At 37.9% G+C, this 21,151-nt stretch overlaps 2 protein-coding genes across 4 annotated transcripts; both read right to left on the reverse strand.

Moving 5' to 3' along the window:
- Positions 1–1,089: 1,089 nt before the first annotated feature.
- Positions 1,090–9,871, reverse strand: LOC127421530 (splicing factor U2AF 65 kDa subunit-like). The gene is made up of 13 exons (XM_051664637.1): positions 9,410–9,871; positions 7,477–7,497; positions 7,034–7,166; positions 6,772–6,801; positions 6,066–6,169; positions 5,714–5,865; positions 4,586–4,702; positions 4,283–4,421; positions 3,929–4,008; positions 3,239–3,361; positions 3,061–3,147; positions 2,619–2,870; positions 1,090–2,448 (listed from the first exon to the last, which is right to left on the reverse strand). Exons 1-13 carry the CDS (start codon positions 9,456–9,458, stop codon positions 2,314–2,316), a joined length of 1,422 nt encoding a protein of 473 aa, XP_051520597.1. The 5' UTR covers positions 9,459–9,871; the 3' UTR covers positions 1,090–2,313.
- A 220-nt stretch (positions 9,872–10,091) lies between these two features.
- LOC127421538 (coiled-coil domain-containing protein 106-like) lies at positions 10,092–21,100 on the reverse strand. Of its 3 annotated transcripts, none has more exons than XM_051664647.1 (7): positions 21,033–21,100; positions 20,552–20,628; positions 20,308–20,406; positions 19,962–20,156; positions 19,329–19,475; positions 19,001–19,210; positions 10,092–12,743 (listed from the first exon to the last, which is right to left on the reverse strand). In XM_051664647.1, the coding sequence occupies exons 2-7, from the start codon at positions 20,586–20,588 to the stop codon at positions 12,427–12,429; spliced, it is 1,005 nt and encodes a 334-aa protein (XP_051520607.1). In that variant the 5' UTR covers positions 20,589–20,628; positions 21,033–21,100; the 3' UTR covers positions 10,092–12,426. The 3 variants fall into 3 exon arrangements, with proteins under 3 accessions (XP_051520607.1, XP_051520608.1, XP_051520606.1); XM_051664648.1 differs by lacking the exon at positions 21,033–21,100 and adding an exon at positions 20,829–20,875; XM_051664646.1 differs by lacking the exon at positions 21,033–21,100 and having other exon boundaries at positions 20,552–20,642.
- Positions 21,101–21,151: the final 51 nt, after the last annotated feature.

Raw genomic sequence — 21,151 nt, forward strand, 5'->3', positions numbered from 1 at the left:
ATTTTTTTCCCCGTTAAAAAAAGTTTAACTCCTAAAGAAATGAGTTGTAATTTTGAAACATATGTATAAAATCATGAGCACTCACATGAGATGAGGACTCTAGTCAAATCATTAACCTTATAAAAGCTGTTTTATTCTACATGGGGCAGGGGCTCCCTCATGGGGGCTGCCATTTTAGAATCACATGACCAGCTGAAGACTACTCCCTTAATCTCATTAACCACCCTGTTATTAGACACTTTCACTCATGGATTAAATTCATCATTGCTGATTGTGAATAGCGAATTTCTACAATGGCATCTGTAACTGAAAACTATTGATTTTGAATGATGCTGCATCCACACCACTAGGTGTCACTGTAAGTCCAAGATGACAAAAAAAAAAAAGTTACTAACTGCACCTTTAAATAAGATGATATTCGCATGAGCAAATTCAGTGCTCTGCATTTAATATTTGGAAATCACTTATGTTCTGCTGTTATGACTAAATCCAGAAATCATTAAAAATGTACCTAACTTCCCAAATAGGACGCTGATTGTTGCTTCCTGTATATAAAATGTACAATATGCATAAAAGAACAAATGCTTTAAAAAAAATTAATATTAAAGACTGTATTGTTGTAAAAACATTTTACTACTATTTGCATAAGAACATACATAACCCAAAGTATTTAATCAACAGAAAGAATAAGATAGAATCAAACATGCCAACACACTACTAACATAAATGAATGAGTTGACAGGCCTCTTTAGTTTTCCACGGCTGATGTTGAACCACATGAAACACTCAGTCAGAAGTGAAAAAAATAATACAGTTTAAAATACAAAACTAACAAGTAGACATATTTGTTTGCAGCACAGCAGCGATAAAGCCTTCCACTGTACATAGATAGCACGAGAGAGAGAGTGAGAGCAGTGATTCACTTTGGTTCCAGTTCAAAGACTCCATATGACACGCTCAACACAACTATCACAGTTCTTCCAAAGCATCTAAATATTTCTGTTGAGTCTGATCATCTGCATTAGTTCCAGAGTCTAAAAGATGGGAGCAATTTAACAGACCAAAATGAAGCACTGACTTTTTGAGCCATCTGATTTAAACCAAATTTATTTCACAGGCTTTTGATAACGCACACTAATCCCGTATTTCAATTAGTAATTAAATGAAAAACTTTCAAAAAGCCGTCATTGATTTCAGACACTTGTGGCATGCCAAAGTATTATTTTGATTGCCTGAATAGTGTCTAAAAGATTAAATGCTGTCTAAAAGATAAAAGCACTAAAGATGATCCTAAAATGGTCCTATAGTATCTAAGTAAATCAGCATATGTAAGCCTGATAGTTGTGTTAAAATATTTAAGCAATATGCAGCATTAAAGACTGAAGGATGACGGTGGTCAAGACATACAGTTTTTAAGAGGGAAAATAAATGTACATTCAGCCCTGTCTTTACAACAGTGTGTAGCCTGATGTACTGGTCCAGTTTAAAGAGCACTACAATACAAATGGCATACAAAAATGCTACATATAAGTAATTTTTAACAGGGTAGCATGCAGTGTCAAGACACTGAAAATCAGAGAGGACTGATCAGACTTCCAATAGTTTATTATCAAAAGTGGCCTATTATACTGAAAATCACATACAGAAACTCAAAAGGTGCCACACTGGACAAACATCATCATCTAATTAGTAGGTGATTATGAATGTAAGGGACCAAACAGGTGGACTAAACCAACAACTTTAAACCAAAAAACAAGATCTGGGACAGTCTACTACATACGAACTGCAAAAAGCTACAAAATGGGAGGGAGACATGGTAAGCAGGCCACCAGAGAAGACAAATTACTTCAGAAAATAATCTTTCTGTGGGTTACAATTCAAATGGGAAAAGAAAAGGGATAAAAACTAAGCGAGAGACCAAATGATGTCATCTTCATTTGAAATATCTGGCTGATTATCTTTGGGGCTTTTTTCACTTTGCAAAACTGTTCTTTTGTGTGCAATTTTTTTTGTCTTCTCTGTTGGGCAGGAGTCACAATTTTACATCATCTTTTGTTTCAGTATACAATTAAAAAATAGTAACAATTTTAACAGAATAAGCTCCCGCTAATGTCCTTAAAATACAAACAAAAGCAAAATCCCTCCCATAATTGCTCACAAATCATCTTTTAATTTAACCCTCAAACAAAAAAAAAACATTCAGCTTTTGGCTTTTTAAAGAGTACAAAAATGTTCCCCCCTTCATCATCTCTGCCTAGTTACGATCACACAGATATTATTCCATCCCATTTCTCTTGCTCTCTTCCTCTGCTTCTACCAGAAGTCTCGGCGGTGGTAGGCATCTGGATCGCAATACTTGGTCACCACCACCCTGTTTGCGAACTTTCTTCCCGTTAAGCTCTGCATGGCTTTCTGGGAGTCAAACACAGACTGGAACTCCACAAAGATCTGTAGAATAACAGAATGCGAGATGGAGAAGCAGTGTGAAAATATTTGTGTAACACTACCAGATGTTCATTGCTGGAGGGTTTAAAATCAAAGTGCTTTAATCAGCACCAACATAAGGTTGGAATAACAGCAAGGTTTGAGTCAAGACCATGGCCTAATCCATCAATTACCTTGCCAGTTCCAGGGACCTCCAGGCCGTCTACAGGACGAGGGATCTCTATGCTCTTGACCTGGCCATATTTGGAGCACTCATCTCTGACGTCCTCCACAATCTCCTCATACTCCTCATCATCCAGCAGCTCCTCAGGAGCCACCATGTTCATCAGACATAGGACTTCAGTGGGGATACCACCCATCTGCACCATGGGGTTGTTCATCATTCCCGGCACTTGCAACGTCACCGGAGTCTCGTTTATACTTGTCTACAGATGGTTATTGAACAATTGAAAAAAAAATTAGAAAAAAGATTTCCAAGAGTGATGAACTTCAACTTATACCATGAGAATTTTACCAGGTCTTATTTGTATAAAAAAAGGCTTGTGCTTAATACATTAACGTTCAATTACTTTATTATTATTATTACTTTTTCTCTCAGGTGAACTTGTTTCTTACCATTGTGGCATTCTTGGACCCTACACTTGCCCTCTGAACCAGCAGCTTCTTATCTGCTAACTGCATTCCGTTCAGTCCTGCAATTGCCTGCAAAAAAATAGTCATAGATTAAATTTAAAGTCAGCCAAAGGATCTTAAAACCTATGGATACAGAGAAAAACTAACCATGCCAACTCACCTGATCATTGATGTTAACATCCACATATTCACAGAAGGCATAACCCTTTGAGAGGCCTGTCGCACTATCCTTCACCAAATTGAAGGCTTTTAGAGGTCCAAAAGAGGTTAACAACTCTTTAACCTGAGGAGAGAAAGAAAGGAAATTTTATTTCTCGTATATCATATTTCTCTGTCTCGCAATGAAACACGAAAGAAAATTGAAAAGCACAAACAATGGCCGAAACTCAAAAGCAATTGATGTTAGACGTGGATTGATATAAGAAGCTTTTGAATAATTCAATAGTACTGTTAAACAGTTTACATGCAGCTCTCTTTGGGATAAAAGTAGATTTAATAGTAAGCTGTTTCTATAGTTATATATTTAAAGGGACAGTTCAACCAAAACTGACAATTCTATCATTTACTCACCCTAATGTGGTTTCAAACCCTTATTACGTTATTTCTTCTGCTGAACACAAAAGTTTTTGCTTCTGTCACCATTCACTTTCATTGTATGGAGAAAAAAAAAAAAAAGATGCAATGATAGTGAATGGACTGAGGCCAAAATTCTGCCTAACATCTACTTTTGTGTTCCACGGAAAAAGGAGCAGAGTAAATACAGACAGATTTTTCATTTTTTGGTGAATGATCCCTTTGATAATGAGAAAAAAATAGACAGACATTATGACTGAATACATTTGTAACCAACCTGGTCATCATTCAGATAGTTTGGCAAACCTCCAATGAAAAGCTTGTGAATAGAGTCTGGTACAACAGTGGAAACGACACCTGATGGAGAACATTAATAGACAATGGACGAGAGAAAATAACTGAAATGAGCCAGTTCAAACAAATAAGGGAAATAACAGTGTGGTAGCAGATAAATATACTTAGGGTTGAGGTTAATCCAAATTAATTAGTGTGGAAATGCGATACATTCATGCTGGAACCCTTCATTTGTAATTCAAGTAACAAAAGTAACCTCCCTCTTTATTGGTTTGCATGTCATGTTTGTTGTAGTCTGAGATTTCAAAAGTTAAAGGGAATTATAAACTGGTCATACCCGGCACATATACACTGGGGTTCTCGCTCATGCCAGGTAAAGGCTGATAGTCGTGTGGTCGACGAATCTTTAAACTCTGCCCCTGGAAGATGATGCCATCAAACGCCATGGCTTGTGTGGTCTCATCCACTGATCGAAACTTAAGGAGAATGGGATAAAAAAAAAAAATAAAAAAAAGTTTACATGTTTGTGCAAATTCATATTAGCTAATAAAAAGTTAATCTACTTCAAACACACAACACAAATATTTAACACAGGGCGCAAGGTTAATGTGCATATATATTGTAAACAGGTATTGCTCACCTCAAGGAAAGCAAAGTTCTTGTCTTGGTTGATCTGGACAGCAAGAATAGGGTTTCCTGGAGCCTGAGTCAGACCACCAAGCCTCATCTGAGCATTAAAGAAGTCCATCATGGATTCCTGAGGAAGAAGAGTGTTACGTGAGCTGGTGAGAAATTCAAAAAAACAAAACTGCGATACTTCCGGGAGGTAAGGGATAAAAGGCTGTTTCAAAATCTAGCGAACTGCCTACCTTGACAGCATTTTTGGGCACTTTGAATGTGCCTATGATGTCTTAAAATGCTGCAAAGTAATGCAGCTTACTAAGTTTTAAAACAAAGTTGGGAGGTGTACAATAAGGTGTGGTACACAGAGGCTAAAATATACGCTACCAGTCAAAACTGTGGACACACTTGACTACATTTTTATTAATTACATTTTAAATCAAAAGGCTTATGCTTAAATGCATGAAGTTAAATTTGTCTACAAAACTTCATATTCTTTCATTACTATGATGGGCACAGACAAAGAGTCCTAAATGAATAAATTCCCAGATGCAGTTTATGGTTTAACCAAAATCCTAAGACTAACCAGACAAAATAAAGATTTGGTGTATAATGCGGGCCTTTAAAATTTAAACAAGCCTGAAACACACCAAGGACTCATATTTTGAATTGATGGACTTGACCAAGTTACAATCTAGAACACTTCATTTGATTATCTAATCAAAATAGGCATTGAACAGAGGCTAAAAATATGGATGAATATTGTCAACGATGAAAGATTTAGTTACAGCAAATCCCCACGAGGTCTCAGTGGCTGTTTTTATTTCACTTCTAGAAGCCGCTGTTATACTTTAGAAATATGCCACTCTGTAGACTCCTCCAGCCAAAGAGGAAAAAAAAAAAAAAAGCAAGAAAAAGAGACGACTATTGGCATAGATTTTTGCCGATAACCAAGTGTTCCAAAAGAGCGACTGCAGGTGAAACAATATATCAGTCTACCTCTACTGATGAGTAATCTACATTTTTATTTAAAATATAAAACTTACTAGTGTTTCTGTATAATAAAACAAGCTGTGCCAATGTTCTCTACTTGGAACAATTCTCTAAAGCCCTGCACAGTAATTTGTGAATAGCGTTCATTCAACACCTCTGTGATGCCAAATGGGATGTTGCCAACGTAAAGTCTGCGAGCCTGGCGGGTCATCTGACTGCCCACTACAGGCACCGGGGTCGGCGTCACTGCTAGACCGTCTGGCGTCATGGTGGGCAGCAAAGCGGTAGCAGGGATCTGACCAGCAGCTGCAAGAGAGACGGAATAACCATATGAACAACTGAACTAGCATGAGTGATTCATAAATTAATTATCAGGGGATGTCAGTAAATGCCTCAATAGAACAATAAAGAAAGAGCAAGACAGGGAAAGGGAGAGAGAGGATAAATAATGCTTAGGTGAGTAAAATAAATGGAGATGGTGCTGTCTTGTACACTGTGTTCCTCACCCTGCATGGCCTTGTACTGCATGGGTGTAATATGCTCAAAGCCTGGAGGTGGCACATCCCAGTACTTCTTAATTTTCTTCTTTTTCTCACGTGGAGGTGAACGGCTGGTTTACAGACACAAGGAGGTATGGGCAAAAGATTATGTCAACCTTCCACAAGTAGGATAGAAATTAAAATGTATGGAAAGACATCAAATCAAAGTGGTACATTCTATTTCGTGACACGTTCATGATCTGTGGCCTGACATCATTACTCATTCTTCATCTTTCAAGGCTGACATTCATTTTATTCTATTTTCAAAAGGAATTATAAAGGGAGGAAATGAAAAAGAGCAATAAATATTGCAGAAGTACAAATTAGGACTAAGAAAGTAATACAACTGTAATTTTCTGTAACAATCATCTGATACAACCCTAATGGGGCTTACCTTGTAGCAGAGAAAAAAAATTACATTTTCTGTTGTAATGAATATGAGAAAGACAATAAGATTGTTCGAAAAGTCAATTTACATCTTATTTTCATTGTATGTGTACAATGTTTTGTAGTAAACTAAAATTGTTAATAACATTGAAAATTGAGGAATTCACTTCATCTGAGGGGAAACACTCATTTTCTCTGAGGAGAAAAACAGTCATTTAATGGATTTGTGGGGCAAGAAATTAGTCACTCATGAGGTAAAAGAATGGTAATACTTTTGCTGAATTACCTGACATTTTCTTGGGGTTGGTACTGTTCACTGAAATGACATTTAAGAACAGGGTTTGATATGCAGCTACTACACAGTAGCTTAAACCACATTACACAAACCAACAAGCTTACATTTTAAACAACTGCACGAAAAGAGCTGAAATTAGAGTTTTGCTGCTCCAAAGAAATACAGACATTACTACATGATCATCATGATCATAATCATCTTCTTATCATAATTTCAATCATACAAATCAAGATTCCCATTAACCCTTTCTAACCTGCGTCTGTGGCGGCGGTCCTTGCTGTCGCTGCGACGCTCCCTGCTTCTCCTCTCCCTGCTCCTCCTCTTCCTCTCCCGACTGCGGCTGCGTGACGGGCTGCGCCGTCGGTGCCGGTTCTCTTTGTCCCGTTCTGATACAGAAAAAAGAAAGGTTAAATAAGAGCAATCTGAACATCTTAAAAGGAAGGGGCATGGCTGCAGGTACCCAAAGCCAAAGAGCAGAAAAGGGACTTATGCTGTGTGGTTTAAAAAAGAGAAAAGGATTTATGCCAATTTAACCTGCAGAATGAAGACAAATCTGAAAACTAATGAGATTTGGTACAGGTGTTTATGCGGTGTGCGATTTTCACTGTGAGACTCTGACAGGGAAAAAAGACAGATTAGAATGAAGGAGACAGGGGGTTGTGTGTGCTTTTGTGCACCTCGTTCTGGGATACCCACCATGACCATTTAGACTGTCACCTGTGTGGAAGAGAATGAGAGGGATTAAAATCCACAAGCATAAAGGGATATAAAGGAAGTATATGGAACTCACTTGCTCACATACATAAACATCTTCTTGAGGACTGTGCTCACAGATTATAGCACAACTATCCATTTCGGTAGGTAACGGATAACAATGTAGTTGTAATGTGATGTCAGAATATTTTTTTTCTTAAATTAAAGAGAGCTGTTGGCATTTTAAAAGTCTTTGGAATATTAAAGGGATAGTTCACCCAAAAATGAAAATTCTCTCATCATTTACTCACCCTCATGCCATCATGTGTATGACTTACTTCTGATAAAAACAAATGAACATTTTTAGAAAATTATCTCAATTCTGTAGGTCCATACAATGCAAGTCAGTGGTGGCCAGAACTTTGAAGCACCAAAAAGCACATAATGGCAGCATAAAAGTAATTCATACGACTCCAGTGGTTTAATCCATGTCTTCGGAAGTGATATGATAGGTGTGGGTGAGAAACAGGTCAATATTTAAAGGTGGAGTGTATAATTTTAATCCAATACACTTTTTGTCAAATACCGTGAATATCTCTTCACAGTCCGCTAGCTGTCTGTTCAGTGTTTGTGGGCTGAAAAAAAATCCGATGTTTGTACATAGCCCTGGCTCTGTAAATGGGAAAATAAACAAAGTGGATCGGACCTATCCACACAGCACTGGCAATGAGCATGCATGAATTTGGGGGGCGGAGCTTCTGAAGGAGTACTGAAGGGAGGGGTGCATTTGTTTGGCTGTTGAGTTCAAATATCAACAGTCTTTCTCAGGAATCACTTACTCCACCTTTAACATGAAAACCAGTTGAACCGTAACACCGGAAATGTTATTGGACAAGCTGATTCCTCTGCAACGCTTTCTGTCCAGTGGGTTTATGTTATAGTGGTCTTGTTTATTACGATATTAAATGTTTATCATCTTTTATTTAGAATGGCCTATTTGTTCATAGGGAATCGGAGAGTGCGAAAGGGCATGATGAGCCTGAGGGGTGTTGGCAAAGGTTGTTTGAAAACATACTTTATTTAGGTAATTCCATTTGGTGCCACTAGTAGCGCAGAAATTACACACTCTAACTTTGTCCTCTTTTTTTTTTTTTTTTTTAAACTATAAATTCTCCTCCCTCCCCAGTAGGTGGCAACATGCATGAAGAATGCAAATCGCCCAAAACAAAAGTAGAACACTTAAGAGAGAAGGGAGTCTTAGGAGGGCTGGTGAAAGTGGATATTTATAGTAAAAAAGGACTTAAATCTTGATCTGTTTCTCACCAACTCCTTACATATAGTTTCTAAAGATATGGATTAAAACACTGGAATCATATGGATTAATTTTATGCTGCATTTATGTGCTTTTTAGAGCTTCAGAGTTCTGGCCACCATTCATTTGCATTGTATGGACCAACTGAGCTGAGATATTCTTTGTGTTCTGCAGAAGAAAAAGTAATACACATCCGGGATGGCATGAGGATGAATAAATGAGAGAATTTTCAATTTTGGGTTAACTGTTCCTTTAACTATTTTGAGGGTACGACTGTAGAGGCATGATCTTTATGGATCACTAATAGTAATTTTTTTGCGAACACGTTTATACTCAAATAAAGGCAGTTGTATCAACACCAAAAGCAGAACAACTGTCCATAAATTAAAGCACGATTAAACGTATTCTGCCATTAAATACGCATATTTATGTGCATTTTTAGATCTCTTTCCTCAAACACGAAGTACCAAGCTCAACGTGTCTTTCTTAAATGAGCGGTGTGCGTTTTCACAATAGACATGAGTTTTTATACTGACAACAGACTGATACTTTTAGCTTTTACAGTGTTATTCATGACTGATTTTCCAACAAGTACTTTACTGATGCACTTTTAATTATACTCACCTTGTTTGTTTTCAGACAGCTGTCTCTCAAATTCATCAAAATCAGACATCCTGGTGTTGTGAATCGACCCAGGCTCAGATACCTCAGCTAATAAGCTCTTTACTATTAGATAGCTCTCTCTGTCTCACGCAAACTCAATGGCGAAACAAAAAAACTGCAGATGTTGTAAAATATAATACCAGCATGCAAAGTTTTCGGATATATAAAAATAAACGCGTTCTTCAGAGTGTTGTTAGCTGCTAATGCTAACTCAAACCGGCGCAGCGTGAAAATGAGAAGCTTTAGTCGACAATATATGTAACTGAATACTTAAGATATAATCATTTGTTCTTTAAATATATTCCTTTACAGTTAAATGTTGTTAATTGTCTATTTTGAATGCGTTAAAGTCCAACCCGTATTAGCTAATCAAGCTAACCGCTCACTCCGCGTTGGGCGGATGCGCTGATAGTTTCTACACAGCCCCCTAATATCACTCTGAACTGGAGCTGTGGTGATGTACGCCCCCTACAGGCCCGGAGACAACTTGAGTTAATGCAATTAGCTTGAATTTATATTTACAAAATGTTATATTTTATGAGTTCCTCTTTATAACGAAAAAAATACATAATTTCCTCTTTAAAATAAACAGACAGCTGGAATTCATACTGTGAATCACTAAAAACTGTGCTCTACCACACTATGTTGAAAACATGTTTAATAATACAGCAGGATACAGTTTGGAATTACGCAAAGTCTCAGGATAATACAAAAGGAAAAACAATAGGATTTCACAAAAAAAAAAAAAAAAAAACTCCATCCAAACTTCTGCTTCAAGCCATTAAACTGATGTTGCAAAATATAAAACACTACTTTCGCTTTATATGATCTCTTAAAGATTTATAATAAGAGAAGAATATGGAGGAAAAAAAACAACTAGTGGAAATACAGAGATATTGAGAGTTTTGATGTTAAACAAGGCACTCTATAATAAATAACATTTTAGATCAAACACATCTCAAAAATGCACATCTCAGATATTTTTTGAGGTTTGCGTTGTAACCTCCTGAGTAGTCACAAGAACTGGTGCCCAAAGTGTACAACATTTCACTAAAAGTAAATAATGCCTCCGATATCAATATAATTCCCCATTGGATAAATCGTAATAGCCAATAGCCAATTATGGGAAAGGGCTGGGATGGGCTCCTTTTAAATAGGTTTAATTTGATGAACTCAAAAAGATCACTGACTTATCAGTAGTTCACTTATGAGGACCACAGTCATGTAATAAGGCAGCAATACACTGGAAACCCAGAGATTTAAATGATTAATATATTTTACCTCATCCCAGAGGATCACAGCATAGTTACTACTATTTGGTCTTGGGTTTCCCTACACTAAGTTTTGCATGTAAGGGAATTGCAGCAGGTGCTTCTTTTTTGCCCCATTTCTTTTCATTCAAAACGTATTAGAATTACCAACATCAAACACGGATGATAAAGATTAGAAAGACTGTAAATAATTTAGGAAGACAATGTTTTCATTGCCATTCTTCCTTTTAGATAGTTGTGAGCTTAAACTTCTGAAATTTTAGTTTAATTTGTGTTTTCAAAGAGGTAGCCTACCTTAAAATATCCCCAACCTATAAACTCAAACAAGAAAGTCATGATTTCAACAACCAATAAGAATAATAATAATAATATGATAATAGCAAGAACATTCCTTGATAATTAATTTATCTTTAAAGAAGAGGAGGCAGTAACTTTTTTTAATCAAACTTACAACGACAAAATTAAAGGGATAGTTCACCCAAAAATTAAATTCTCTCATCATTTACACACCCTCATGCCATCCCAGATGCGTGAAATTTTCTTTCTTCCGTGGAACAAAAATTAAGATATTTTAATGGAGATATGATGTCTGTTTGTCCATAGAGTGCAAGTGAATGGTGACTAAAACTTTGAAGCTCCAAAAAGCACATAAAGGCAGTATAAAAGTAATCCATACGACTCCAGTGGTTTGATTGATGTCTTCTGAACAATCCAACCAATTTTGGGTGAGAACAGTCCAAAATATATTGAATTATTTTACTATCAAGCCTGACATCTGCAGTCTCCTTGGCGATCATGATTTCAAGATTGATTACACTTCCATGCACCATCTAGCGCTCTGTGCCAAGCACTAGGAAGTGTAATCGAGCTTGAAATCATAATCAGACCCAGAGACTGCAATGGCAAGATTTACAGTGCAAAAGGAGTTATGTTTTGGTCTGTTTTCACCTAAAACCCAGTTGGATCACTTCAGAAGACATGGATTAAACCACTAGAGTTTTATTGGACCTTTATGCTGCCTTTATGTCTTTTTTGGAGCTTGAAAGTTTGGTCACCAGTCACTTGATCACATCATATCTCCATTAAAATGTCTTTGTGTTCCGCAGAAGAAAAAAAGTCATACAAGTTTGAGACAACATAAAGGGTGAATAAATGATGAGAGAATTATCATATTTGGGTGAAATATTCCTTGAAAGATATACAAAACAATAAGGACAGGTAACATTTTTTGATACAGTGACTGACTAAATTTATCAAAGATTCCTGGGTTCACCCTGCCAGTATCTCCATTTATTTTTTAATTGCCCAAAGTTTTCCTCTACGACCTTCAGCAAGTTTTACCAAATTTTTCCAATTTTTGTTTTGGACAACATACAATTCTTTGCAATCCATACATTCTGGCATCCTTCCAATCCAGGTGAGAAATGTGATAAACCAGGATTAAATTCTCAGGCACTTAATTTACAGTTATAGGAAGAAATTTTTCATAAATCACTTGATCTGGAGAATAACAAAACTGCAAAAAAAAACTGCAAAAAAAAAAAAAAAAGATTTGAACAGTTTTCCATTAAGTAGCTCTACAGTTGAGGTAGAGAAAAAAAAATAAAGTCCATAAATGTTCCTTGGATGGGCTTTAAAGAATCCAAACCACAACTTCAATACTAATGGCTCTGCCCACCACACATACAGGGAAACATTTTTGTTAAGTCAGTGTCTGAACCTGTATGAAATGGGCAGCAAGAGGTTGGTCTTCTTCAAGGCCTGCACCTTAGCGTGAGCAGCTTCATCGAGAGCTTTATAGCAGCGCCTCGCGTAATCCAGAAGCTTCTCCTTGGAGGAATCAAACTCACCAACCTCTGCTACCTTCTCAGGGGCAACCAGGAGCAGCTCAGCGATAGGTGTAGTGGAGGCCACGGTGTTACGGTCAACACCGTGAACCTGGAATGCTCTAGACATGCTCTTCAACTTCTGATAGGTCACAAGGATCTTCTTGTAGCGAAGCAGAACACCTGCAGGGTCTTTCACTGGAATCAAAATTATTGGACAAAAATTAATTGCCATAATTTTAGTTGTTTTGTATAACTTTATACAAACATACCAAATATTGAACTTTAGATGATTTGGCACCAGTGTTGGGTGTAATCTCATTACAAAGTAATTAGTTACTTAGTAATCAAATCACTTTAATTAAGTCAAAAGTAGTGTACATTACAATTTAAATTCTTGTAATCAGATAACAGTCACTGACTTTCAATTAAGGTAATTTAAGTACATTACTTGTGTTACACATTTCGAAAATGTTATTTACAGTTGAAGTCAGAAGTTTACATACACCTTTACATACAAATATATTTAAACTCAGTTTTTCACAGTTCTTGACATTTAATCGTAGAAAACATTCCATTTCTTTGGTCAGTTAGGATCACTACTTTATTTTAAGAATGTGAAATGTCAGAATAATAGTAGAGGGAATGATTTATTTCAGGTTTTATTTCTTTCATCACATTCCCATTGGGTCAGACGTTTACATACACTTTGTTAGTATTTGGTAGCATTGCCTTTAAATTGTTTAATTTGGGTCAAACATTTTGGGTAGCCTTCCACAAGCTTCTCACAATAAGTTGCTGGAATTTTGGCCCATTCCTCCAGACAGAACTGGTGTATCTGAGTCAGGTTTGTAGGTGTTTATACTCATGTACTATTGTTTATACAGATGTACGTGGTACCTTTAAACATTTGGAAATTGCTCCCAAGGATGAACCTGACTTGTGGAGGTCCACAAATTTTTTTTTCTGAGGTCTTGGCTGATTTCTTTTGATTTTCCCATGATGTCAAGCAAAGAGGCACTGAGTTTGAAGATAGGCCTTAAAATACATCCAAAGGTACACCTCCAATTCAGTACACCTCCTATGAGAAGCTAATTGGCTAATTGTCTAAAGGCATGACATCATTTTCTGGAATTTTCCAAGCTGCTTAAAGGCACAGTTAACTTAATGTATGTAAACTTCTGACCCACTGGAATTGATATATAGTCAATTACAAGTGAAACAATCGGTCTGTAAACAATTGTTGGAAGAAATTATTAATGTCATGCACAAAGCAGATGTCCAAAACGACTTTCCAAAACTATAGTTTGTTATATTAAATCTGTGGAGTGGTTAAAAAATGTGTTTTAATGACTTCAACCAAAGCATATGTAAACTTCTGACTTCAACTGTAAGTATAATTAGGCTTGGGATCAATGCCTTTTTCATGCATTGACAATCAGAAAATTTTCCAGATAATTATTGATCTACATACTGAAATTGGGCTATTTGTTGCATAATAGTTTTTGTCTCTTCATACATGTTTCTTAACACAACCTGTGTGTGAGCGGCAGGGTAACTTAAAGGGGGGTCACACATGGGACGCATCTGGTGGACGACATGGCGCATTCTAAAATTCGAAACAATTATTTTCAACAAAAGGTACGCACTGTCGGTGGCACCCAGCAATGTTTCCAAAGGCTGCTCAAAATTCTGCAACACCACGGAGTCTCTCAAAGTAAAGTCTCAGTTTTATACTGGTTAATGTGTAAAAACAGATTTTTCTGTCTGCAACAAAAACCTGATTAATGTGAGCAAATCAATCATTTAATGAATATGTTACAAAATGTTTATTATGCTTTTCTTTCAAGCAGTAACCATGACATTCTGCGCTGGACTTAAACACTGCAAAGTGGCCCTGGCCTTTGCTGGTATTTTTGACATTTTTGGCTTTACGGCTCTGTTAATGGGGCTCTTCGTGCCTCTAGAAGTCAAAGGGAGAGTGCACATCAAAGGATAATGATTATTTACTCTATCCATCACTGTATGATATATTGTGTATATGTACCTTTCACATGTAGCCTACACAATGCATTATCAATGATTCAAGGCTACATAAAGAGAAATTGCACTGCATAATAAACATCGCAATTTCTAATCGTTCAGTTTGCGCAGTTATACCAGTTTCATAGACTAACCTGTAGAGTTGGGGTACTCGAGTTTGGACCAGGACTCGATTCAGAGTCACGAGTCAAATTTTAATGAACTTGGACTTGTCACGGACTTGGATGCATTTTTACTCGGACTTGACTTGGACTTGAGCCTTTCGGATTCTGGATTATTTGCCAAGTCCATGGCATTTGTGATGCAATGACAAACAAACAAGCAAACAAATAACGTAAATAGGGTGACCATACGTCCTCTTTTTCCCTGAAAAAGTGTCAGGCCGAAATTTCAAAATTGCCTCTAAATGTCCGGGACTTGGCTTTGTCTTCATAATGATGAAGACTCCTCTACAGTTAGCACTATCATACAGTCTGTGTATTTGATACTGCAGATCAGTTTTCACACGTATATGTCCTTTTGTGTGATTATTCTGGCTGAGAGCAGCAGCACGCACTCTTTCATAGTACTCTCTCGCCCGCACGTGTGCTGTACAGCGCATCCGGAAAGTATTCACAGCGCTTCACTTTTTCCACATTTTGTTATGTTACAGCCTTATTCCAATATGGATTAAATTCATTATTTTCCTCAAAATTCTACAAACAATAGCCCATAATGACAACGTGAAAGAAGTTTGTTTGAAATCTTTGCAAATTTATTAAAAATTAAAAACGAAAAAAAAAAACGAAAAAAAAAAAATCACATGTACATAAGTTTTCACAGCCTTTGCCATGACACTCAAAATTGAGCTCAGGTGCATCCTGTTTCCACTGATCATCCTTGAGATGTTTCTACAACTTGATTGGAGTCCACCTGTGGTAAATTCAGTTGATTGGACATGATTTGGAAAGGCACACACCTGTCTATATAAGGTCCCACAGTTAACAGTGCATGTCAGAGCACAAACCAAGCCATGAAGTCCAAGGAATTGTCTGTAGACCTCCAAGACAGGATTGTATCGAGGCACAGATCTGGGTAAGGGTACAGAAAAATTTCTGCAGCATTGAAGTTCCCAATGAGCACAGTGGCCTCCATCATCCGTAAATGGAAGAAGTTTGGAACCACCAGGACTCTTCCTAGAGCTGGCCGCCCGGCCAAACTGAGCGATCGGGGGAGAAGGGCCTTAGTCAGGGAGGTGACCAAGAACCCGATGGTCACTCTGACAGAGCTCCAGCATTTCTCTGTGGAGAGAGGAGAACCTTCCAGAAGAACAACCATCTCTGCAGCACTCCACCAATCAGGCCTGTATGGTAGAGTGGCCAGACGGAAGCCACTCCTCAGTAAAAGGCACATGACAGCCCGCCTGGAGTTTGCCAAAAGGCACCTGAAGGACTCTTAGACCATGAGAAACAAAGATTGAATTCTTTGGCCTGAATGGCAAGTGTCATGTCTGGAGGAAACCAGGCACCGCTCATCACCTGGCCAATACCATCCCTGCAGTGAAGCATGGTGGTGGCAGCATCATGCTGTGGGAATGTTTTTCAGCGGCAGGAACTGGGAGACTAGTCAGGATCGAGGGAAAGATGAATGCAGCAATGTACAGAGACATCCTTGATGAAAACCTGCTCCAGAGCGCTCTGGACCTCAGACTGGGGCGAAGGTTCATCTTCCAACAGGACAACGACCCTAAGCACACAGCCAAGATAACAAAGGTGTGGCTACGGGACAACTCTGTGAATGTCCTTGAGTGGCCCGACCAGAGCCCAGACTTGAACCCGATTGAACATCTCTGGAGAGATCTGAAAATGGCTGTGCACCGACGCTCCCCATCCAACCTGATGGAGCTTGAGAAGTCCTGCAAAGAAGAATGGGAGAAACTGCCCAAAAATAGGTGTGCCAAGCTTGTAGCATCATACTCAAAAAGACTTGACGCTGTAATTGGTACCAAAGGTGCTTCAACAAAGTATTGAGCAAAGGCTGTGAATACTTATGTACATGTGTTTTTTTTTTATTTTTATTTTTTTTATTTTTAATAAATTTGCAAATATTTCAAACAATCTACTTTCACATTGTCATTATGGGGTATTGTTTGTAGAATTTTGAGGAAAATAATGAATTTAGTCCATTTTGGAATAATGCTGTAACATAACAAAATGTGGAAAAAGTGAAGCGCTGTGAATACTTTCCGGATGCGCTGTATGTGTGTGCGCGAAAGAGATCGCCAAACGTGCTCTGCCACTCTTATCCAGAAACATCAATAACGTAAGTACACTTTTGAAAGTATGATTCCCAACTCTGCAAATTATTAAATATAACAAATGTTTTATCAGACTCATGTTACTACGCAAAGCCATTTCTAACTGAAAACGTTGACTATATCCAGACAATCAAATACGCTACATATTAGAGATATTTAAACTAATATGACAGATGAACTAGGCCATGGAATTTGTACAACTCAGTCCGTTACATATTGGTAGTGCAACCTCTGTGTGTTATTGTAAAGCAGGCACTTGCGTTTCAATGGTAAAAAAGTCAGAAAATACAATGAAGAACACGAGTGAGGGGAGAAGTCTCTATTCACCTATTACCCATACTAAATATAATGGGAAAAGAACAACACGTCAACTCAAGGAGAGTTTGTCATAAAAAAAATGTCTTAACTTTAAGGAAGTAGGCTACACCTGGACACAGCAGGAGGACTGAAAATTGTGAATGTAGTAGAATAAAAATACATTTCTAATGGTATCTGATCATTTCAGTTTTACTTTATGGGCATAATTAAATGTTTTAATATGACCAATTATTAAATGTATTAAACACATTAAATGTATTTAATTAATTACATGTATTTCACCCATAATTTTAGATTAAACTAAATTGAATGGACAAATTGAAAATGTAGAAAAACAAAAACTAAATTAAAATTTGAAATAACTCTGGTTTTAATGGCTAACGCAGCTTTCACTTTCTTTAGTCTATGTTTGAGTGGAGGGGAAAAAAATCAACAAATAATTGATAATGTCAACAGAATACAATAGGAAGTGTATTGAAGAACAGTTTTGTCTTCATAAACCTTAAGCATATGCTTTCATTCTGAAACCACTTTGAAGTTTGTTCAGCAGGAAACTAATCATAAAAAGTTTTTGTTGCATTTATATTGACAATTGTGTTTTCTTAGTTGTGAAAGTTAAAATAAGCTTAAAATATTGATGTTGAGTTTACGGTTACAATTTGAATTCAGATTCATTCGGACTCGACTCAGCCTGTTATGGACTCGGTCTCGATTGTTTAAAGACACGGACTTGACTCATACTTGAATAAAGTGGACTCGAACCCAACACTTCTAACCTGCAAACTCAACATATTTTGTTTATTCTTGAAGTACAAAAAACATTGTAACTGTATGGTGACTAGATTCACAACTGCACCACATCGACGTATCCCTCAGCATTAAGTACGGTAAACGTTATATTCACAAAGCTATTATGTGAGACTACAAAAGGCCAAATGACATTGAGTTGGAAAGCACACAAATTAGGCTTCTGTTTTAAATTTCGGCTTATATTAATATATCGAAGCCTCAAACACAGAGAAAATAATATTCTGATCAATAATCAATGTATCAATATTTTATAACATTCCTAATGTATAATACATTTAAAATATGAATTCATTAAAATGTCTGTTGGCGGGGGCCTGGGTAGCTCAGCGAGTATTGATGCTGACTACCACCCCTGGAGTCGCGAATCCAGGGTGTGCTGAGTGAGTCCAGCCAGGTCTCCTAAGCAACCAAATTGGCACGGTTGCTAGGGAGGGTAGAGTCACATGGAGTAACCTCCTCGTGGTCATGATTAGTGGTTCTCGCTCTCAATGGTGCGTGTGGCAAGTTGTGCTGGATCGTGGAGAGTAGCATGAGCCTCCACATGCTGTGAGTCTCCGCGGTGTCATGCACAACGAGCCACGTGATAAGATGTGCGGATTGATGGTCTCAGAAGCAGAGGCAACTGAGGCTTGTCCTCCACCACACGGATTGAGGTGAGTAACCGCGCCACCATGAGGACCTACTAAGTAGTGGGAATTGGGCATTCCAAATTTGAAGAAAAAGGGGTTAAAACATTTTTTTTTTAATGTCTGTTGGCTGAGCTGAAGGGTGTGACACAATGAACAAGGAGAAAATATAGACATTTATGAGTTTGTTATGCAGTAAATAAAGGTTCGAGAAGTGTTTTAGAAAGTAACAAAAGTAATTAGTAATCAGTAAAGTAATTTGATTGCAATTTTAGAGAAGTAATAAGTCATTTGTAGTGGATTACTTTGAGAAACATACCCAACACTATTCGGCACATATCACGACTAAATACTTCTCTCACCTCTCTGTCGCTCCATGCTTCGGGCGATACGGAAAACACGTCGTCTTTTCACCCTCGTCTGGCCATTCAGCCTGCTTGAACGGCTCTTCTGTGAACTTTTACTGTCGGAATCATCGCCATCCTCATCTGTAACAATCTGCTCCTCTTCCAAGTAGCCATCCTCCTCAATATACTCCTCCTCCTCAATCACCTCCTCCTCATCCTCTTCATCTAAGGTGAATAAACAGAGAAATAAAATCTTTAAAAATTTCAGATTTTATTAAAATACCAGTATGAGAAGATGGGCGAAAAAAAACAAACAAACATAGAAAAGTAGGACTGCACAAACCTTGTGTGCTGCTTTTTCTGCTATGCTTCTGGCTGCGTGTTGGAATTTGCCCAGAGCGCGTCATCATGGGAGTTGGAGAAGGGGTGGAGGCCTTCCGAGTGAGTGGTTTCTGACTGGTGGGCTGCTGCACAGCCTCCACTTGAGCTTCTAATATTAAAATACACAGATAACGCTTCATGAATGGGATTATAAAAACATGATGTGCAACAACACACCTGTCCAACCTAAGAACTTATAAACAGACAGACAAAAGGAGTAAAACAAAGACTATCACTTTAAAGGAACCCTAAAATGAAAATTCTCTCATCGTTTACTCACCCTCATGCCATCCCATCAAATCGCTTCTGAAGACATGGATTAAACCACTGGAGTTGTATGGATTACTTTTATGCTGCCTTTATGTGCTTTTTTGAGCATCAAAGTTCTGGCCACCATTCACTTGCATTGGACCTACAGAGCTAAAATTTTATTCTAAAAATCTTCGTTTGAGTTCAGCAGAAGAAAGAAGGTAATGCACATATGGGGTAGCATGAGGAAGATTAAATGATGAGAGAATTTTCATTTTGGGTGAACTATTTTAAAAGACACCACTCCGTTCAAAGAACAATCTGTAATTCCCTCTCCCCGTTGTACCATTCCTCTCCTGACTCTTGGTGGTGAAAATAAATCTGTCGAGTTGGCAGCGTAGGAAGTCCCTCTCCTCCTCCAGGTCTTCAATGCGCTTCTGGAGCCAGGAGTTCTTTTCCAGAGAAATCTGCAGCTGGGCTCGGAGACTGGAAATCAAAAAGTATGGGCTGCAAGAAGGAACCTGGCCCGAGGCAGACTCCGCTGAAAATCAAGAACAGAAGCATGCAAGCAAGTTTAAACGACCTACTTCATGTGCAGAACACACTGCAGAGCGCAGTTGTGATTTGGACGGTCAGGTGGAAGAGACTGAATCAGACACGCAACTATGCCACAACATGCCAGAAGTAATTACCATCGAAGGCCTGGTCATTTTGATTATAGAGACCAGACTCGTCCAGGTTGCTATCGTCAAATGGGATGGAGATTTCATACCCTCCTTCATTCTTCAAATCTGTAACCAGGGAGGGAAAGAGAGAATGTGGCCTCTTTATTCAAATAAGATTCGTATACTAATAACAATGCAACTGTGCTGTTAACATGGACTTTGTCTCCTAATGTGGCAGATTGCACTTTTTAAAACTCAAATCAAGACTCACCACTGGAGCTTCTCGTGTTTCTCTGAGCATCAGTCATGATGAATCGGCTGACATGGATCCTGTCGACATTCACAAACCTGCAATCAAACATAAACTCTATTTAACCAAACTAAACCGACACTATCACATCAACTTTTAACAAACTTGTTGAAATGAATGTGCATAAAAGGGGCCAGATGCACGAAACGGCGCAGGGCTTGATGCAATTAACAAGCCACTACGTAGTTAATTAGGCATAACAATAAACAAGTTGTTAATTAAACATTAATTAATTTACTTGTGTCTCTCTTCCTGTCAAACTGGTAACAGATGACTGTTTCATACATTACAGCATGTTTCTGCTAACGATGCAAGAGAGCAAGTACAGTTTAAGTCGATTTTAACGCATTAATTCGTATAAAACAAAACAAAAAAGTTCCACTAAATTGCATTACTTACTCGATATACGCATTTAGAAAGGTTACTGAACTTTTATACTCACAAATGCAACTTCGGCCAGCGCGTTGGCTAAAGCCCAGACGGGATTGAAGCGTCCGCGTGTTGATTGGCTATGAGTGTTTGTTGTTGTACGTATGCGCTGATCGCTATACACACAGATCG

The sequence above is a fragment of the Myxocyprinus asiaticus genome, chromosome 30 (genome assembly GCF_019703515.2).
Source record: "Myxocyprinus asiaticus isolate MX2 ecotype Aquarium Trade chromosome 30, UBuf_Myxa_2, whole genome shotgun sequence".
In the NCBI taxonomy this organism is placed as follows: domain Eukaryota; kingdom Metazoa; phylum Chordata; class Actinopteri; order Cypriniformes; family Catostomidae; genus Myxocyprinus; species Myxocyprinus asiaticus.